Source organism: Sodiomyces alkalinus (genome assembly GCF_003711515.1).
Source record: "Sodiomyces alkalinus F11 unplaced genomic scaffold SODALscaffold_7, whole genome shotgun sequence".
Classification (NCBI taxonomy): Eukaryota; Fungi; Ascomycota; class Sordariomycetes; order Glomerellales; family Plectosphaerellaceae; genus Sodiomyces; species Sodiomyces alkalinus.
Genome location: NW_021167085.1, coordinates 2,330,685 through 2,350,252, shown reverse-complemented (window position 1 = coordinate 2,350,252; position 19,568 = coordinate 2,330,685). Strand labels below are relative to the sequence as shown.

General features: G+C 53.2%; 10 protein-coding genes across 10 annotated transcripts in view; 3 read left to right on the top strand and 7 right to left on the bottom strand.

Moving 5' to 3' along the window:
• The window catches only part of SODALDRAFT_361472 (hypothetical protein), a gene marked incomplete at both ends in the record, with an annotated part of 488 nt that extends 207 nt beyond the window's left edge, over positions 1-281 (bottom strand). The window contains 2 exons of the mRNA XM_028614372.1: positions 89-113; positions 257-281. Of these exons, the coding sequence (XP_028465545.1) occupies positions 89-113; positions 257-281 (50 nt within the window). The remainder of the gene's footprint in view (positions 1-88; positions 114-256) is intronic.
• A 642-nt stretch (positions 282-923) lies between these two features.
• SODALDRAFT_325276 (hypothetical protein) lies at positions 924-2,102 on the top strand (the record flags this gene model as incomplete). Its single annotated transcript, XM_028609968.1, has 6 exons — positions 924-955; positions 1,026-1,201; positions 1,252-1,471; positions 1,559-1,861; positions 1,921-2,031; positions 2,072-2,102. 6 exons carry the CDS (start codon positions 924-926, stop codon positions 2,100-2,102), a joined length of 873 nt encoding a protein of 290 aa, XP_028465544.1.
• Positions 2,103-2,577: 475 nt separating this feature from the next.
• On the bottom strand, positions 2,578-4,539 carry SODALDRAFT_361470 (MFS general substrate transporter; the record flags this gene model as incomplete). Its single annotated transcript, XM_028614371.1, has 5 exons — positions 2,578-2,666; positions 3,248-3,640; positions 3,690-4,024; positions 4,175-4,340; positions 4,419-4,539. The coding sequence occupies 5 exons, from the start codon at positions 4,537-4,539 to the stop codon at positions 2,578-2,580; spliced, it is 1,104 nt and encodes a 367-aa protein (XP_028465543.1).
• Positions 4,540-5,924: 1,385 nt separating this feature from the next.
• Positions 5,925-9,432, top strand: SODALDRAFT_280400 (FACT complex subunit SPT16; the record flags this gene model as incomplete). The annotated part of the gene is made up of 5 exons (XM_028608234.1): positions 5,925-6,116; positions 6,214-6,298; positions 6,374-6,495; positions 6,580-8,185; positions 8,324-9,432. 5 exons carry the CDS (start codon positions 5,925-5,927, stop codon positions 9,430-9,432), a joined length of 3,114 nt encoding a protein of 1,037 aa, XP_028465542.1.
• Positions 9,433-10,457: 1,025 nt separating this feature from the next.
• Positions 10,458-12,174, bottom strand: SODALDRAFT_361468 (CDC50 family protein; the record flags this gene model as incomplete). Its single annotated transcript, XM_028614370.1, has 6 exons — positions 10,458-10,578; positions 10,644-10,806; positions 10,892-11,657; positions 11,753-11,849; positions 11,950-11,986; positions 12,075-12,174. 6 exons carry the CDS (start codon positions 12,172-12,174, stop codon positions 10,458-10,460), a joined length of 1,284 nt encoding a protein of 427 aa, XP_028465541.1.
• Positions 12,175-12,748: 574 nt separating this feature from the next.
• On the top strand, positions 12,749-13,468 carry SODALDRAFT_361467 (hypothetical protein; the record flags this gene model as incomplete). Its single annotated transcript, XM_028614369.1, has 4 exons — positions 12,749-12,755; positions 12,825-12,913; positions 12,987-13,091; positions 13,220-13,468. 4 exons carry the CDS (start codon positions 12,749-12,751, stop codon positions 13,466-13,468), a joined length of 450 nt encoding a protein of 149 aa, XP_028465540.1.
• Positions 13,469-13,623: 155 nt separating this feature from the next.
• SODALDRAFT_262164 (hypothetical protein) lies at positions 13,624-14,057 on the bottom strand (the record flags this gene model as incomplete). The annotated part of the gene is made up of 2 exons (XM_028607457.1): positions 13,624-13,804; positions 13,900-14,057. Coding segments are annotated over 2 exons (339 nt in total), but the record flags the coding sequence as incomplete, so codon positions are not given.
• Positions 14,058-14,367: 310 nt separating this feature from the next.
• Positions 14,368-14,776, bottom strand: SODALDRAFT_204369 (hypothetical protein). Its single transcript, XM_028607231.1, has one exon. It carries the CDS (start codon positions 14,740-14,742, stop codon positions 14,521-14,523), a length of 222 nt encoding a protein of 73 aa, XP_028465538.1. The 5' UTR covers positions 14,743-14,776; the 3' UTR covers positions 14,368-14,520.
• A 2,638-nt stretch (positions 14,777-17,414) lies between these two features.
• SODALDRAFT_334863 (hypothetical protein) lies at positions 17,415-17,751 on the bottom strand. The gene has a single exon (XM_028612314.1). It carries the CDS (start codon positions 17,734-17,736, stop codon positions 17,455-17,457), a length of 282 nt encoding a protein of 93 aa, XP_028465537.1. The 5' UTR covers positions 17,737-17,751; the 3' UTR covers positions 17,415-17,454.
• Positions 17,752-17,803: 52 nt separating this feature from the next.
• On the bottom strand, positions 17,804-18,547 carry SODALDRAFT_334861 (hypothetical protein). The gene has a single exon (XM_028612313.1). It carries the CDS (start codon positions 18,168-18,170, stop codon positions 17,871-17,873), a length of 300 nt encoding a protein of 99 aa, XP_028465536.1. The 5' UTR covers positions 18,171-18,547; the 3' UTR covers positions 17,804-17,870.
• Between the last annotated feature and the right edge of the window lie 1,021 nt (positions 18,548-19,568).

Below are 19,568 nucleotides of genomic sequence, written 5' to 3'. Positions count from 1 at the left end.
AGCTGGCTTCATTGAATCATTCTCTATCCCTTGTGCATCTGGCCCGGATGGAAGTTAATAAAAGCTATTGGCTACGGAGTCGGCCTACGGGAGGGAGTCTGGGGGTCTACAGTCTGGGGGTGGTCACCGGTCACCGGTCAACGGTCTCCCCACCCCCACGCCCCCTTCTCCCTCTCCGCCCTTCCCCGGCACCCATTCCACGCGGACCCCGCCCCCCGGGGCGGCCCGGCAGGGCGCCCCCTTTCCTAAGACATACAGTTGCACGACTTCATACCATCCATGGTTGTGATCTGTGTGTTGCGAATCCTGTACCCTTACGCCCTTACGCGCGTCTATGTCACACGGCGTAGGATGGGCATGCCGTATGCAATGCATTGGCCATTGTTCGGCCAGTGATATCACAGGCTGAGAGCACAGAGGGAGCCTCTGTTAAGCTTTAAGCTAACTAAGATGACTACTTAAGAGTCCTGTGCGACACAACCAGCTGCACAACAACGCAGACTCCGTCTCAATTACTCCTGGTCCGCACTACGAAGTATATCGCTGCGCCGCACAGGGACCGGCTATGCCAGAATATAACTTCTGCGTCTGACCAATGACCTAAACCCTAAGCCGAAACTGCTCAGTGACCTTAGTAAGACTTATACATAGAACGTATCGATGAATTCCTCAGGCCGTCCACCACCAATCCAACATGGGATGGGCTGTTTAAACCCCACCGGCTGCTGTGCGGGGGAGATAATAACCCGCCGGATGGCTCAAGTCAGGGGTGGGCGCGTTTCTTTCAGCCAACTTGATGAATGGTGGGCTACAGGTAAGTTGTAACCCCTAGAGGTCGATCGCGCAAAAAGACTTGTCCTTCTGAGCCGCACTTGAGGTCTTGCGTATTGAACTGCCTATCGTCATCAAACTGACATCTGAAAATGGCATTGGCTCTAGGAGCACTCTGGTACATGTGTTTCGTGTTACACCTTAGTTACACCACCCTTAGTGTTACGAGGAAACTGATGACGATGATCTCACAGGGCCTGGAGTGTCTACGACAAAGCTGTCATATCCCACGACGTCAAAAAGTACCAACCCGTGCCCTTGCCCGAAAATCCAAGCTGCAACCACGGAGACGTGAGCATTATAGTTCCAACAATCGACACCGAGTCGACATTCACCGAGTACATGCGCCTCTGGCTCAAGTCCAAGCCTCGTGAGATCATCATCGTCACCGTCGAGCGGAACAAGGACCGTGTTGTGCAGCTCGCGTCGAGCAGCTCCAGGAGGATAGGGACAAGATCCTAATGCTGTGTGCGCCCCTGGCCAATAAACGTTACCAGCTCGTAATCGGCGTGAAGGCGGCTCGCGGCAGAATCCTCGCTCTGGTGGACGACGATGTGTATTCGCGCGTCGACAGCACTGTCCCCTACCTCTTGGCTCCGTTTGAGGACACTGAGGTGGGCGCGGTTGCCGGTATACAAAGGTCAGTTTCGCCCCCAGCCTATTTCAGTTATCGAGGCCCGGCCTAACTGTTAAGTTTTAACAAGTTCATGATTTGATTGAAACATAGTGCTGAGATCCCGTCCGACCGCCAAGATGAACGGGTCATTACAACGTGGGAAGCCACTGCTGCGTTCGACTTGTATCAGTGGAAGGGCTCCCGTGAGGTTCACTTCGCCGCGGAACGGGGCTGCTGGTGCCTCTCCGCACGAACCTTGCTCATCCGTGCAAGCATTCTCCAGGACGAGTGCTTCGCCGACGCATACACGCATGAGGTCATCGGCCGTAGGGTCGTGAACACGGCCGACGACGTCGTGTTAACTGGATGGGTATTCGACCGCGCATGGAAGGTGTCTATTCAGGACATCCTCCCGTCAAGAGCTTCGCCCCTGGGCACCTTTGGTTTTCTGATATTCAACTCTATGTGAGTAGGAGACACCCGTACACGACTGGTAAGATGGTTGAGCGCCTGGCTCGACCCATCTGGACCTTTGCATACGCCGGAGCTTGGTTTCAAACGCTCCGCACGACACCTTGGCTCGCGTGAGTACTCTACTGGCTTGGACTGTATACCCTCACGTAGGTGTATGTTTGCTATGAAGTACTTCTTCTGATACCCATGAACCAACAGGTATGCATTTATAGCTTGGATGGCGTGTGGATAGGGCGGTTGGATTCCAAATTACCGAGCCTTCCTCTCAAGGTACCCCTATTGTAGGCGCCAAGTGTGGGCAGTAGTAGCAGTTTAGAACATTTTTATAGAAGCACATTTCTTTTTGAAAATTCAAAGAACCTCCCATATCATCTGATGAGATTCCCGAGACCCATGGCTTGAAAATGAAACTTTGTGATGAAACGGTGCATGTTCATATTGAAGTTCTTAATCCAATGAAGGCTTGAATTCGTATGCGTTGAGTTTTCTGGGCGTTGCAATTTCCAAACTTACTCCGTGGTGAAGGCAAGGCGCAAGGACCACTGCTCAACCATAACCAGCCCTCGAAGAAGCCAAGGAGGAACCATGCTGAGTCCTGACCGGGAAGTTGAATCATTGAATCTTTCCCTTGGAGCAGAGGCTCTCCATGCGGTCTGTCACTTTGTGCTACTGTTGGTAAGTGGTGACTGGCCGCGGCCGACAACATTGGTCAAACCACCACCGTTATGTCGTTTCGTATCAAGAACTTACACGGCTACACCATGTTGCACGAAGTACGAATAGGCTTGCTTGGTATCCTTGGCTCTGCATGTCAGCCCTGCCGGAAGCCACGGATTCTCGCCCGAGATCCTAGTCCATATCCTTGACGAATCAGAACACACCTGTCATCCACGGAGCCTTCGGGTAATTTAGCCGTTGAACGATGAACCTAGGTAAATTGGACGAACGTTAGCGCCGGATTTAACCCCACCCTTATATTCCCGCCATAGTGAAATTGACGTCGGCCTTTGTCTTTAATAAGCCGAGCCTTTTTGTACTTCGTACATTCGTTTGTACGAGTACAACGTAGATATAAATACATACGCGCATCATTACCTATTCCGTACAAAGTAGACATCAAGGGCCTCCATTTATTGGCTGAATTAGAGTCACATGGGGATTATGTGGGGCGTCAAGGCATCAACTACGTTGCACGAAGGTACGGAATTGTCTCGGCCCCTTAAGTTCTCGGAAGGACAGGGTATTGATCACTACCAGAGCCGGAATAACAGCTGCCAGCATACTTCCTTGTGTCCTCAACCTTCCACTTTATTACTAACTATCCACTTCTCCGAGACCTCTGTAGCCGGAGCCGGAGCCGGAGCTTGAGTAGGCGCACTCTCGACGTCGTCGGGGGTAGAGAGACTCTTGGAGCCGGGCAGCAGCCGCGCCACTCCATTGCCCAGCTTACGATCCAAGCAAGGGCCGGGGCGGCCAGGGCCACCCAGAACATATTCCTCAGAGCAGAGTTGAACGCGTCAACGACGGCACTCATCCGCTCTGGGGGGACCAACTCCCTGAACGGCCTTCCACCAGCCGCCACTACGGCTGCAGCATCGATCCCCACCTCGTTGAGACTGCGCAAAAGTCCATCTGTGAAGAGGTTCTGCCCCGCGCTCGGTGCCAGGGCGCCTCCCAGCATCTGGAAGAGCAGGATGGTGACGAGGCCCGTCGGTATGTCTGCTTTTGTTGAGGACGACCTGGACCGCCAGGATCGACATCTGGCCACAGATGCCGTAGCCGAACCGGGACAGAATCCGGAACCCCATCCACTCTCCGCGCGGGCTGTCGGCGTGGATGAGCTGGTACAGACCACCTCCGACGGCCAAGATGGGGGCACCGATCCACATGAGCGGTACGTAGTGTCCCGACTTGGAAGCGAATGTGCCACCGCAGAGCGTGCCGAGGATGTTGGACACGATCAACGGGAGTAGGAAGATGCCCGAGTCTCGAGCGCTGGTATTCCTGACCGACTGGAAGTACATGGGCCAAAAGTATGAATGCAGTACTATGGCCACCTGAACGAGCATCATGAAGCCACATGACGCAGATACCGTGCGGCTCCTGAAGATGTGAAGAGGAATGGTCGAACTAGGATATGTGAATGAACCTTTCTTACCCCGGAATTGTAAGTACAAAACGGTAACCGAGAGTAAAACGATTCTGATCAGGCAGCCAACACATTCGCGTTAGACCATGGGTAGACAATGCCACCCCACTGCAGAGCCAGGTTCAAACACGATGTTGCACCGAGCAGCAGAATAGCCCCCTGGAATGTCGAGTTGGCGCATCTTCTGGGTCCATGGTAGTCCTCCTTTTACTGCGGGCGGAGGTTTCCTCAAGGCGAGGCAAACCATGACCAGTCCAACAGCTCCGAAAGCTGGGAAAAGAAAATGGAAAAAAAGCCGTTAGTTGGGAATAAGGGGAGAGGAGGGGAGAGGAGGGGCAGAAGACGTACGGAGATTGAGCCAGAAGATAAACCGCCAAGTAAGCACCGGGCTATCGGTGATAGAACCGCCCACGAGCGGTCCCACGGCAGCCCCAATGTTGTACATACCCAAGACGATGGGCGACACCATCGCCTGCGTTTTCAAGGCGACGCAGTACGCCAGAATGGTCGTCGTTCCACTCACAAGACCAGCGACGCGGGAGTGCAATGCGCAGATCGTCAAGGGCACCGAGGGCCGGAACTACTTCCGGCTCATGGACGTGCTCGAGGTGATGAGCCAGGAGCAACAGGGCGCAGGTGGAGAAGAGGTCCCCGAACTGTTCTCGGATCCCGTGTGGAAGAGGGGCTACCCGCGGCTGACTATGCAGACGATGATGGAGAAGAAACTGGCCGAGGATCCGGGCTACACGATGGAGGACCCGGAGTCTGTGTGGATGAATTACACGGTGAATGACGATTCGTGAGTTGCACCATTCCCTCGCTTCCTCCCCTTTCCTCCCCAGCTAGCACAAGCTGCATAGCACATGGTTGCTAATAGTTCTTTCAGTGTCGAGGTGATGTGTGTCAGTCCTCGAAAGAGTGCCGAGCGTTTCCAAGCTGCGTTGAATCGTGCGGCAGATATTATAGGGGCGATTATTCAGGCCAAGTAGGGATTCGGGAATGGTTGCGATGTCATGTGGAGATGCTGGTAGCTGGCAATGACTTTTTGTGCACGCTGCTCAATATACGAAGTGTTCATCTGCTTCAGTTAAGCCGATGGTCCACCATAATAATACGGAGGTATGAGATAATCGTCGTGGTCGTGGTTGCCTCGTAAAGATGTTAATGATTGAGGGGAAAACGAGATATTTGGCGGTGTACTTACCTAACCTGGCTGCTGAAGGGCAGGTCATGTGATCATGTGACCTGTCCGGCCCGCGATTGCATGCCTAGGTACCGTAAAGACTTAACAACTTCGGGAATAGCACTAAGCTACTTATACTATTATCTCCACTTCCCCCGTATATTTAAGATTTCAGCCCGTAACCTACGCATAACATCGGCCTAACTCCTACTAAGTAAATCAGGGATAACTAATTACGGATAAGAAGTGTTTTATACTAATTTCCGTGAAACTCGTGAAAATCCTGACTCCTGATATTACGGCTTAAATATATCGCGATCGTATTAGTTGATTTTGGATAAAACTAAGGGGACGGGGCGCTAAGTCCTTAGTGCTATTCCCGAAATTATTAAGTCTTTACGGTAGTACCTTCTCTTTCCAGACCGAAAGCTTCGCGATATAAGGTAAGCATACATGCGTCACTACCTTACTGAGTACACGTGTAATACGGAGTAGGAACGTGAATCACGTGACTAGACTCCCCCCGTCCCATAAACACGCGACAAGAAAATCGCGTCACCTTAATAATAAGATAATTGGCAGCAGCTTCTGCTGGAGGTGCAAACAGCTCTCCACCAAAACCCCCCATCTGCCACTTCGTCCAACTTGCTTCCCGCCAACATCCCTCGACGATGGCGGAGATCAAGATCGACGGAAAGCTCTTTCATGAGCGTATCTCGCACTTGACGAGCGCCTGGAAAAATGACAACCTGCGTAACCGCGACAACGACGAGGGCGGCATCTTTCGCAATGCCTCCTCTATCCTCATTATGATGGGCAAGGTTGAGCAGGTCCCGGAACTGCATAAAAACAATGCCATGCATGTAAGTGCCTTATAGAACCTTTCCTCATTTGCCGATGGACTTCTTTCTATTGTCGTGCTGTTGCTGGGAAGGGGGCGCTGACATTCTTGCTGCACAGTTTTGGCTTCTCGGCTACGAGTTCCCGACTACTTTGATGCTTATCCTACTCGACACCGTCTACATCGTCACAACCGCCAAAAAAGGTAGGTGTTTTCTACTCGCCATCTTGCACAAATGCCAGACAGCCGTTGCCCCCCCGCCCGCTAACCGGAACTTAGCCAAGCATCTCGAACCCCTCAAGGACGGTCGTTTTCCAGTAAAGATACTCGTTCGCGGCAAGGATACAGAGGAAAACGAGAAGATTTGGACTGAGATTACCTCGGCCATCAAAAATGCGGGCGTAAGTTTTGTGTCCTCCGAAACAAATTGCGACCCCCACTATCTTCGAGCCTATCTATGGCTGACTGAAACCTCCTACGCGCAGTCCAAGGTCGGCGTCCTCCCCAAGGACACTTCAAAGGGCCCCTTCGTCGACGAATGGAAGAAGACTTTCGCCGAGCAGTGCAAAGGCATTGAGGAAGTCGACATCACACAGGCCCTCTCCACCGCTGCCTTCTCCATCAAGGACGAATCGGAATTGCGAGCCATGCGGACTGCCTCCAAGGCATGTGTCGGCCTCATGACGCCTTTCCTCCTCGAGGAGATCACCGACATCGTGGACAATGACAAGAAGGTCAAACATAGCGCCCTGACCGACAAGGTCGACAAGAAGCTTGACGAGCAGGGTTGGTGGAAGACGGTGAAACTGCCCAACGGGACCCGGCTGCCTTCCGATCTTGATCCCACCCAGCTGGATTGGGTCATGGGCCCAACTGTACAGAGCGGCGGTCAATATGATCTCCGCATGGGCGTGGAGAGCAACGACGAGAACCTCCACCCCGGCATCATCATCGCCAACATGGGCCTGCGCTACAAGTCGTACTGCTCGGCCATTGCGCGTACCTATCTCATGGACCCCAACAAATCCCAGGAGAGCACCTACAGGCTCCTGCTCAACATCCACAACTTGATCATCAAGGAGATCAGGGACGGCGTCATCGCTAGGGACGTCTACGCCAAGGCCCTGGGCCTGATTAGGGCCAAGAAGCCCGATCTCGAGAAGCATTTCCTCAAAAATGTCGGCTACGGTATCGGCCTCGAGAACCGCGACTCGACTCTGCTCATCAGCGCCAAGAACACGAGGACTCTGAAGGATGGCATGACTTTGGTCGTGACCACGGGCTTCACCGACGTCGAAAACCCGCAGCCCCAAGATAAGTATAGCAAGAAGTACTCGATGCTCCTCACTGACACGATTCGCGTCACCTCGGCCGACGCTGTCGTCTTTACCGGCGAGTCGCCCACCACCGCCGACGCCTGCTCTTTCTTTTTCGAGGGCGAGGAAGAGGCCGTGGCGACTCCCAAGAAGGAGAAGAAGGACTCCCGCGTGGGAGCCGTTGCCACGAAGAACATCACCTCCACGAGATTGCGATCGGAGCGGAACGCGCAGCCCGACGAGGCTGCGGAACAGAGACGCCGAGAACACCAGAAGGAGCTTGCTGCGAAGAAGCAGAAGGAAGGGTTGAAGCGGTTCGCCGAGTCGACCGGGGCAAAGAACGGCACCGAAGTGAAGAAGTTCAAGCGCTTCGAGTCGTACAAGCGCGACAACCAGCTTCCCCCCAAGGTGCGGGATCTGTCCGTCGTGGTGGATACCAAGAACAACACCGTCGTGCTTCCGGTCATGGGCCGCCCCGTTCCCTTCCACATCAACACCATTAAGAACGCGAGCAAGAGCGACGAGGGCGAATGGTCGTTTTTGCGTGTCAACTTCCTCTCCCCGGGCCAGGGCGTGGGTCGGAAGGATGACCAGCCTTTTGAGGATGCCACCGCCCACTTCCTCCGAAGCCTGACTTTCCGCTCCACCGATGGAGATAGGTACGAGGAAATCGCCCTTCAGATTTCAAACATGAAGCGTGATGTGGTCAAGAAGGAGCAAGAGAAGAAGGAGATGGAGGATGTTGTGGAGCAGGACAAGCTGGTCGAGATCAGGAGTAAGTTTTTCATTTCTCCCCATCTCTCCCCCCTTTTTTTTTCTCTCCTCTTTGCTTTCCTTTTTCTTTTCTATTTCCTTGCCCTCATCTCCAACATATGATACATTAAAACTTAACATCGCTAACACATCACTTCAGATCGTCGACCGGCTGTGCTCGATAACGTCTTTATTCGCCCAGCAACCGAAGGCAAGCGGGTTCCCGGCAAGGTGGAAATCCATCAGAATGGTATCCGCTACACCTCGCCTCTCCACGGCAGCCAGCGGGTTGATATTCTCTTCTCCAACGTCCGCCATCTCTTCTTCCAGCCTTGCCAACACGAGTTGATCGTGATAATACACATTCACCTGAAGGACCACATTGTATGGGGCAACAAGAAGAAGACCAAGGATATCCAGTTCTACCGAGAGGCAACGGACATCCAATTCGACGAGACGGGCAACCGGAAGCGAAAGTACCGATACGGAGACGAGGACGAGTTCGAACAAGAACAGGAGGAACGTCGCAGGAGAGCCGAGCTGGATCGCCTCTTCCAGGGCTTCGCCCAGAAGATCGCCGAGGCGGGCAAGAACGAGGGCATCGAAGTCGACATGCCGCTGCGCGACCTCGGTTTCCACGGCGTCCCGTTCCGGAGCAACGTCTTCATCCAGCCGACCACGGACTGTCTGATGCAGGTGGTCGAGCCCCCGTTCATGGTCATCACGCTCGAAGACATCGAGATTGTACACCTGGAACGTGTCCAATTCGGGCTCAAGAACTTTGACCTCGTCGTCGTATTCAAGGACTTCAGCCGCATACCATACCACATCAACACGATCCCCGTGGAGTACTTGGACGCGGTCAAAGAATTCATCGACTCGTCCGACATCCCTTACTCTGAGGGACCGCTCAACCTCAACTGGCCGACCATCATGAAGACGGTCACGGCCGACCCGCACCAGTTCTTCCTGGACGGCGGCTGGTCGTTCCTGCAAGCCGAGTCGGACGAAGAAGACGCCGAGGAGGAGGACGAGGAGAGCAACTTTGAGATTGACGACGACGAGATGGACGAGGCGTCCGAGTCGAGCGAGGAGGACTCGGACTTTGGCTCCAATGTCTCGGACGAGGACGATGAAGACGAGGCCGAGATGAGTGACGAGGACGAAGGCGAGGACTGGGATGAGCTCGAGGCCAAGGCCAAGAAGCGGGATCGGGAAAGCGGCCTGAATGAGGACGAGGGCCGGAGCAAGAAGAAGCGCAAGCACTAGAGACAGCCGCACTGTCGACGGGGAGTTTGACAGCCACGGCATATTTTCGGCTCGACACTTCGTTGGGATCCAAAGTGACCTTTTGCCCTTTTTCGCATTCATGTATGTATTGTACCAATTTGCCGGGCGGGACAAGGACGGAATGGATTTTTTTTTTTGCTACTCTTTCCCCCCCCCCCGCGTCTTCTGGTTCGGCTTTGGGGTTGGGGTGGCACAGGGAAGACGCCTGGTCTTTCCCATCAAGCTTCGTTGCTTTTCTAATATCTACTTGCATGGGAGTTACGGAACCAACAATGCTCTTATGATGTACTTGAGTAAAATTTGGGTGTAATGCGTCCGTCGCAAGACGTGACTAGACGTGACTAGACGAGATCAGGAGTTTCGACATCTCGTGAGTGCCATCGTCTACTGCTCGGGGGATCCATATAATCCCATTCGCATGCAGCAAATCGGCCAAGGAACGGGTTGTGACTGAGGCGTTGTAGGTAGGCATATGAAAAGGATTTCTGTTTATGATCATCCCACGCCAGAACGCCAGGCCCAGACTAAGATACTACGCAACGATATTGGCAAGTTTGATATAATAGATAGCCCGCAGCCAGCCCGCGACCCAAATGAAAGCAGTCAGTTGGAGCCAAAAAGAAAAAAAAAAGAAAAAAGAAAAAATGGGGGGAAGAAGGAAAAAGACGCGCGAGCAAACAAAACAAGAAATGCCGGGGCAAGGACCGTAAAGGGAGAAAGAGGCAAGCTTCGGTCGGGTGAACATCGAGGAGGTTCAGTAGTAGTTAGTCGTACACTCAAGAGTCATTCGATTTCCCGACGTCCAATCTCAACTTCCCGGTTCTTCGTTGGCAAGGTCGAGCCGAGAACCCCTAACGGCCAGGTAAGGCCGAGAAAGGAGAGACGATCCGCTGATCTGATCTAGTCCCCACTGTAGTCCAGCTTCCGGAAGGTGCCCTTGAAGCGACAGGGGAAGTGTTCACGCTCACATCCGAGACAAGTCGCCGTGACTCTTCGCGCGCTTCCTAAGCCTCGCCGGGTCGTAGTTCGCGGCCCGAAGCAAATGCCGTGTTCTGGCCTCCGGTTTGGCCCGGCTTCGCACCGGGGACGTTGTTCCAGGATAGGTAGGTATGGTCGCCCAGTTTCCTATGCCATGTTAGTTAGGCCGCTGAGCCGGGTTTTCTGTCTTCATGCTTCTTTTTCGGACTAACCTGGGCTTGAGGAGATGGGTGACGGTAAAGATGGCCCCCAAAACAATGCACAAACCACCGACGACAATGTAAGAAATGCCCAGGAAACTGTTCCTGCCGCCCATCACCGTCCGCGTGGAGATCACAATGGACTTGGTCCCCTTGTATTCCAAAGTCGGGAAATCTGTTCGCTCACGTCAGCTGCCTGCCCTGCGCCCAATCCACCCGATGGGCCCCCCAGTGACAAAGTAAGAAAGATGTATACGCACTGTCCGTGACGTTAACCGTATAGGTACCCGTCCTCATCGGCTCGTCGTTGTTCCTCTGGTACAGCTTGCTGAACTCAGGCAGGCCCGCCGTACGCATCCAGACCTGGAAGGCCTGCCAGTCGCCCAGGTCGGGAGGCGGGTTCTCCGTTGTGTAGTTCGGGAAGGTCACGCGCCAGTTGGGGGGCGGCATGACGTCGCTGGGCTCGTACTGGGTGCGGCCGTAAAGGTCCCCATCCGACGCCCAGGCGATGTCCGTGTTGTTCTGCATCTCATATACGGTGCTGCGGTCGCTGGAGCCCTGGACATTATGCATCAGGGGAGAGGTGAAGGTGTCGTTGAATAAAGAGTTCGCGATGAGGCCGCAGGGGTATATGGGCTTCTGGGCCTCCTCGTCCCACTTCAGGGGATCGCACTCCGACCCGTTCACCGCGCTGGCGCTCTCGGCGTCGCCCTTGAGCTGCTTGGGGAAGAAGGACGCGACATATCGGCGATGGTTCTGGTAGAAATTGGTGAGGTGGTAGTAGAAGAGGACGGGAGGGCCCATGTCCTCTGGAATGGTGAACTCGATCTCGCAGACCGTAGCATTATATTCGAGGCCCCAGCGGGGTCTTGTCGGAACGTTCTCAATCCTCCTCCATCTTGCCGTCCCTGGAGCGCTTTCGCTCTTGAACGCAGTAAAGATGCGGTCACTTGGCATGTCCACCAGATCATTGCCCAAGGGCGCATCGATCTTGCACCCAGTATATTCGATCCGAATTTCTTTGACCTGCGCAGTGTTGTTGGGAATTAGGAACCACCACCACACAGAAGGAGGAAGAAAGGGAGGGCGCTTTATAAATGAGCGCCGTCTCGAATGCGAACCTCAGAACTGGCATATAGTAGCAGGCCACCGATGGGGGCAAATATGATTCCGATGGTGAAGAAAAGCGGAAGGACCGTTTTAGGCGTCAAAATGGGTCTTTCATCAACAACAGTTAGCAATGGTTTGTTCCCCCTTTTTCACAAAGCGCCCTCGTCACACCCCCCAGGGACCGCCGAAACACGGGAGATAGACTCACTGCCATGCTTTCAGCCGCTGCTGCCGAAACGCGGTATCTAATCGGGGGAAGAAATCGTCAGTGGAAGAGTCCCAACAGCCGCTTCGTTTCCCATTTTTATTCTTCCCGCCGAGCCTTCTACTCACTTGCAGGACGACGGCTCTTCTTCTTCGTAGGTTGCTTGTCGTTCGAATCATTCGACTGGATTGAACCGTCGCGGCCCACGCCAGGCGGAGACGCGGACATGGTGTAGTCGTTTTACGGTGATGCGCGGATGAGGTCGGGTTCGCAGGTCCCGCGGGTTCGTTGACTGGAGGTTGGCGGAGAGGACGGAATAGGAGAGTTTGCTTCGTCTCTTAGGATGGATGGAGGAAGGGCATCTCTTGGTATCCCTGTACTCCCGTACGTGCCGTAACAAGAAGTTCGGATCCTCCTGAAGTCCCGGTTGTGGCTTGGTGCGTCTTACATTCTTACGTGTTTACAGGTCGGGCGCGTGGCTGAGCAAACAAGTGGGTACGGTACCTACGGTAGTGTACGACCAACCCATCTCCGTCTGTGGAGTCGAGTCTACTGATTAGATAAGAAAAGCCAAGCCACCATCAACGGTGGGGTCTGTGAATCAACATCGCCCCCTGACGGTCTTGGCATAGGTTCATGGACAAGAGGAGAGAATCCCCGTTCAAATAAAGTCGGTCGTTCCATTCTGAAGGCGAAGTAATACACTACATAATATAAGCATGGATGATTCTATTTTTCTCCTAAGATTTTCATCACTCAGCACCAGGTATACAGAGTCGCTGACTGCTAGAGACTTCTTCTGATGGTAGGTCGGTCGAGGAGAAAGGGTAGACGTGGTACCTGGAAGTGCAAATCAAAATGAAGCATTGGTTGCCAAGGTAGGACGTTTATCAAGGTTGTCCAACTGTTCAACCACATTGGTTCCGTTTTCTCGGTCCTCGAGGAGAACGATCCCTCGGTGGTGCTGGTACTCGGGGTAACTGCACCGTCACAAGGTCGGTTATATCTCTGCCCCTCCCACGAAGCACGCACATCTCCAGTGCCTTCAAAAGTCCTACTTCTTCCGCCGACGCAACGGAGGCTGGAATCTGTCTCGCGACCAACGTAGCCAGGACAAGGACAAGGACAATCACATCCTCTCACATGTTGCGTTTGTTTCCCAGGAGAAAAGCAAGATGATGTACAGAGCACGGATCTACTCTTTCAAGAAGATCCTATGCCTTTTTCATATCTGAAGTAAGTTTAAATAATACAGTAGCCACCAAATGTGAAGTGTCATCGTCAAGATCGTGAGCGCGCCGCCCCTGAGTATCCATCGCCGAGGCCAGTCATTCGAAGAGAAGCAGGGGAGAGGGAGGATCTGGCGAAGATGCTGTGCTCCATACCTGCCACCAACGCTCCTATTTCTGGCCATTCTTCAGAGAAAAGCCAAGTCCCAAAATCAATTCGCTTGGCCGAGGAAGCCGAAACCCCGGTCAATCCTTGTAGTAGCAAATACAGCACATCCAGGCCGTTCCGTTAAGCAATATCATCCTGAAATCGTAGTAAACACGACTGCCCCGCATCTCAAGGTCCCGCGCTCACAGATGCAAGGCTCGTGTGGAATTATTTGTGCATGAGCTTCTCGTCATCAGATGAGCGGCTACTTTCCGAGGTCTCCGTCTTGGAAATTTCCTCGCCGGACTCTTCCTCGTGAGGACCGTGGACAGACTCCTCGAAGACCGGCTCTGGCTCATTCACGTCGAACTTGGTCTTGAAGTCGCGGATATGGTGAGCGAAGCCACTGCTGTTGGAGCGACGACGAGCTTTGACAAAGTGGAAGTCCCCTTCGTCGACAATCTCCTCGCCAACGGCACCCCTGTGATGCAAATAATTGAGTTAGCCGGGTCTGTGCCTGTCTGATGTAGGACTGCGAATCTGAGATGAAACCATCAAAGAGCGGGAAAGTCATACCAATTGGCCCGACCACCACCCTGCTTCTTGATCTTCTTGGGGTCGGTACCCTCAAAGCCAGATTTCCCGAAGTAGCGTGGGAGATGGTCCTCGGGGGCGGCGGTACCGTCGGCCAAGCCGACGTGGTTACGGTCGTTGAACTTGTGCGAGCGGGTCACTGCGAGGAGAGCCACAAATGTCAGCCGAACATCCCACGACCACTTTGTAAGACTGGCAAGATGTTGACGAGACCGAACACCAATACACCATCATTTAGGCGAACATCGGAATGCTTCGACTTTGATGATGACGGCAATGGTGAAGGTGGCATGTAGGTTCGTTCAATAGTGACAAGACGATGAGAAACGGCGGGTAGCGGGAGGAGACAGGTCAATGCCGGATGACACAATGGTGTAAGGTGGTGATGGGGATACAGATGCGGGGAAACGGGACAAATCCTCACTGCACCTGAGGCACCGAAGCCGAGGGGAAGACTCACTGTTTATGGAAGAAGAGACGATCGTCGTTTAGAGGTCAGGATGAGTAGATGGGAAGTCGGAGCAGAGGATATGGGTTGAGAGTTGGTAGAATTGATGCGAGTTGATGAAGAAATAGGGATTGTGGTTGGTGAGAGGGTGTGAATTAGCAGGTCTGTTTGCGGTAGTTGAGATGTTTGGAGGAGAAGAGATGGTGTAGAATGATGGAAGGAATGAGGGACGAGGGGGAACGCGATTTGAAGAAGGGACGGTTTAATATGGTAGGGGGGAAACCGGCTACAGAGTAGGCACAGATAGATCGGTAGTATATAACAAGATGGGCGAGATGGGCGAGATGGAGATGGCTAGGGCATACCACTAGGAGCATGGAGGCAGCTAGCCTGGCGGCTTTTAAAGGAGAATGGGGAGGACGAGATGGTGAGAGACCCTGGCGGCCCACAGCCTATCACATCACGCAATCACCGGGCACGCTGCCGAAACAGGGGAAGCTGGGACCATGGAGTGACAACTTACAAGACACAGGGTACCTTAAGGGAGGTAGGTTCCTCAGGACCTCAGGTACCTCAGTTGGCAAACCCCACGTCTCAATATGACGAGGTTCTTCTGAAGTACCTTACTTACCTATGCATGCATGTACCTGTGGATGGCTGGGGATTTGAGTGGACGAGACCGGAGACGGAGGCGATCGCGTGACCTCACCCAACATGACATTTGGCTGTGGTGTGACTAGGCGATGAGGTGGTTATAGGTGGTTCTAACCTTGTCCTGTATCGGCCCAGAACTCCCTTTTCCCCACTCTGCACTGGATTACGTAGCTAACCCATATCGCGTACTCTGTTCTTTGTCTCCAATTTACCTGGTACTCAGTTTGTCTTTACTGGCAGACCAATTCGTTATTCTCGAGTTCCTCACCCGCTACCCAGATGTAATGTGAGCAAGAAGTCTTGTCAATTGATGAATTGATGCTCAGTAACAGTACAGCTCCTGTCAAACAGCAACGGAATCTGCGGGGAAAGCTCCAGCCTGCTGCTGTACGTGCTGGTAGGTAGTGGAAACTTCTCGGCCTCCAATGAGGAGGAGGTGACGCAAATAGGTCCACTCGTCCACCGGGGGTCGAAGGTACCAGATCAGCTTCAGCTCGTGGCAAGAATGCGGGGTAGTGGGTACATGGGTACCCTGCGTCGCTAGCCCGGTACACTCTTACTTGTGCGGATTTACCCGCTGGCGGAAGTATCGACCCTCGTTACCGTTGGTACCTGCCAGCAACGGTGGCAGGAGCGGGATGAGCAGGTCACCAGGGGATGTCTCTGCATCGCCCCTGTAAGGTATTTACCTGCACTTTGTGTACGAATATTTACCTAAGGTAAGATACCTGGTAGATGTCAATGTTGATCCGATGTATTCGTAAAACAAATGAACTCATCTTGTTCCAATGTACATACCTTAGGTTATAACAATGATGCCATTTGGACAACTAAAGTTACGAGAACCCGGAACATACGACGTACGAATCCCCCCACCAACGCACCTCTGCGACATTGACTAACGTACCGTATCTGGTCCCGACCTCTAGACTCCTTCCAGGTGGCCTCTTCCCTCACCTCGTTCGTTGACTCCCAATCTTCCATCCTTCCATCATATTCGACGCAGGTACGGAGTGGGATGCACAGTGAAAGCAGTACGGATACATGTCACATGTGACCAACTTGGCGCGCTTCAAGGAGAAACCGGTGCCTGGTCCGATTGTCGGTGTGATCTGGTAATATGACTCTCGCCCTGCCAAGACACGAGTCAAATCACAAGAAAGACAAGACATCGTCCCTTGCCCAGTGAATTGGAATTGGACATTTCCACTCCTCGCTTCTATGTCCGAAGTCCGGAGCACGAAGTATCGAAGCACGAATTACCTGAAATGTCAGCTGGGCTTCGCAGAAGGTAAACCGGTCACGACTCACCTGGCCTGTTAACCCCTTGATTATCAGGACCCAGTCACCCAGGTTGCCCCTATCGCACCATCACCGGACTCCCGGAGCTTCCGAGATCTTTCCGAATGCCGCCTCTTGCGGCTTCCCCGACAGCCAATCTCTGACTATTCGACTCCCACGTTATATAAAGGTTATCGATAAGTCGCATAGTGCATAGCATAACCGCCTGAAAACCGGCTGTTTTGCTGTTTTCTTAAAGATACCACCGTCTAAACGGACCGGGACAGCTGTATCCCACCACTTGGGCCCGGAGAGGGATCATGTCAAGTCGCTCTGTGACGAGAACTGCCATCACACTGCCGTTAGGTTCACTATCTTGTCATGCGAAAACATGTGGGAGAAACGATATATATGAAAAGTAGGTACGTGACCAAACCATAGCGAAGTTTACATATCGAAGGGGGTAGGGCCGTAGGAGATCGATATGGACTTGTTCCATGATATTACTGAAGTACGACGAAGTATATCCCATCACCTGCACCTAATCATCTCCAGGCACGTGGTTCGAGGCTGGTTAATATGATATGGTATATCAGTCAAATCCACCCATCTCATGTTGCGCAAGAGGCTGGATGATCCGAAAGTCTTTCCTGCACTATACATAATAAGATGGTGCCACAGTCGCTTCCCATAACCCCGTTGTGCCCTGAAGAACCCTGGAAAACCCCTCGAAATTACCCAACCAGCCATAGCTCTGGCTTTCATTTTGGCTTGACCGATCCGCCATGAACTCATGCTCTTTCTTCTTTCCCTTCCGGAATTCACACCCTGTACAGCAGAGATGGCAACCAAAAAAACGCCTCTATATCGTGTCGATCAGATGTCTCTATTCAGTGCATGGCCTTCCCCCGGCCAACCCGGGTCTCGTCATCAACCTGTATATGCTGGCAGGTTTTGGTACAGAAACACATCGCCCCCCAGCGCAGAGCCTGCGCTTGGTGCAAGCCCGGTAGCTATCATGGTCGTCGGCATATCGTACATGGACGTGGGCGGCTGGATCCTGACTTGGGCAGCCCGGAAGCCCATGTACTGTGTATGAAGGGTGGTATATGCCTGACTTAGCGCATCGTTTCTCTGTTTCTGCTCCGAGAGCATCACTTCGAGGTCCTTGATGCGCTGGTCCTTTCTCTCGCGGTAGGCGCGCTGTGAGGCTCGATTCTGGGCCCGTCGTCGCTGCAATCAAAGGTTAGCTTATTTTTCTTCTTTCCTTTTCCTTCTTCTTTTCTCTTCCCCCCTTGGACGAAACCGAAATGTATAACGCCAGAGCCAGGTAGACATACCGAGAGCACCGACGGCGGTGCGTCCTTGTACCGATTCTCCCGTTTCCTTTTTGGCGCCGGCTTGCTTCCCGGCGGGGATTGTGGCGAGTCGGACATGTACGGCGAGCCTTGTGATGTGTGGGCAAGGTCTTTCGGCTGTCCTGATTGTTCGCATGGCGGCGTGGGCGGTTGTGGGGAGTACGACGCTGCTCTTGAGCTCGTGGAGTCTGGGTAAACCCTCAAGCAGGCCATCAAGGCATCCGCGTCTGAATGGAATGTTGTCGCAAACTGAGGCTCGCAACAGTCAGCGCGCATTCTGTTCTGCCGTCTTCTCCTTCACAGAAGAGGCATCTCTGCGGAAACGGAAGCTCAAAAAGCCGCGGTAGGTCGGTGATCGTCAAACTCACATGAGGTGAGGATACGGGGCTCATGGGCCCTGACGAGTTGGCCACTTCTGGCTGGTAGTTGTTCTCGTCGCAGTGGTGGTAGCGATAGTCAGAATCCGAGAAATTACCCATGTCTCCCATCTGAAAGGCATATAGTCTCGCCATGCAAAGCTGAGTTATCGTGGGGTTGAATCTTCGTTTCGTTTTCTAGTACTTGGAATATCTGGAGTTTGGCGAGTTGGAGATTGAACCTAGAGCGTGATGGAATGAATATGGATCCACGACTAGGAGTCTAGGAGAGTAGGACGGCAGCGGCCTAATATATCAGATCGTCCACACAGGCAAGGCGGACAAGGATGATATGTCGACTGATCCAGTTGTGCCTGTTCCTCCGCCTTCTCGGGTAGTGTAGCAGCAGCGGCGAGACACACTCCTACACTCCACCCCCCCTAACTCGATTCAACAATTTTGTCTTGCGCCGATGGTACGTGACAGTAGACGGGGGGTCCAAGAACGGTGGCAAGCCCCTTCGCTTGCCAACCACAGCCGGTTAATACAAAAATGAAAGTTACATAACACCGCAACTGAGAGGCAGATTACCAAGAGAGACGAGACGTCCCCTTTACGCCGTATTACGGCAGCCTTACGCTAGGTCAGGGGGTGATCTTCGCATGGGTGGAACCGCATGCGGACAAAGAATTGGCCAAAGTTGGGGTTGCTAGATGGGGGGGTTCTAGGTATAGCAACGGCTTGATTCTCGACGTGGAAATAAATGAACCCCCCTCCTGTCCACCATCACTTGACTGGCTCGTTGGCTCGGGGCACGGTGCATGCATATGCAACGAAGGGGCCCCCGTCCAGGGGAACGCCGAGTCCAGGTCAGTCAATTAGGTCTTCTTCACCGCCGATAGCGAGAAAGAAGTATGAAGAAAGCGTGGGCATCCAACAATGTAACCAGAGCAAGTTCAACGTTTCTTTCCGGAGTCGTCCAATAGGCTTCGCGAGGGGACCGACAATCTGCCTATCCTGGGCTGAGCCTGAACGTCATATCAAGCGGCGCAGTCATACCTACCAAATTCCACAGGAGGTCCGGCAGTCCGGCAGTCCGGCAAACCATCTCTCCTGGATAACCAGCGCAAAGCCTCAATTTGCGAAGGTGAGTCACTATGAAAGAAACATGTAGAGTATGTCGATAGCGCTGCCTCTCTCTGGTCTTCCGCGCCAAGTATGGGCAGCCGGCAGTGATCAAACGCGATATATCTGCCAGGTATCTGCAGCGACTTGACCCTTGCAAGCCCTCGAATTATTGATATCGTAATCTATCACCGAGATTTGAAATCAAAGGCAGAAAATCTGTCACGCCATCGTTAGCATTGACAGTATGGCTCATCCCTCATCATCAACGGCCGTGTGGAGAAAGATAGGGGAAAGCGGAAAAGCGGGTATGCAATGGGGAGGTCGGCAGCTGCAAAATGTCAAGCAGGTCGTACCCAAACCGCGTATTCGTGGGCAAAAAAAAAAGGAGGGGGGGCGTGGATGGATGAAAAGCAGGGATAACACCAC

What these genes read in the sequence shown, in the direction of transcription:
- SODALDRAFT_334863 (XM_028612314.1), bottom strand. Translation starts at nt 17,736, where the DNA reads ATGTCCGACTCGCCACAATCCCCGCCGGGAAGCAAGCCGGCGCCAAAA.
- SODALDRAFT_334861 (XM_028612313.1), bottom strand. Translation starts at nt 18,170, where the DNA reads ATGGCGAGACTATATGCCTTTCAGATGGGAGACATGGGTAATTTCTCG.
- SODALDRAFT_204369 (XM_028607231.1), bottom strand. Translation starts at nt 14,742, where the DNA reads ATGCTCCTAGTGGTATGCCCTAGCCATCTCCATCTCGCCCATCTCGCC.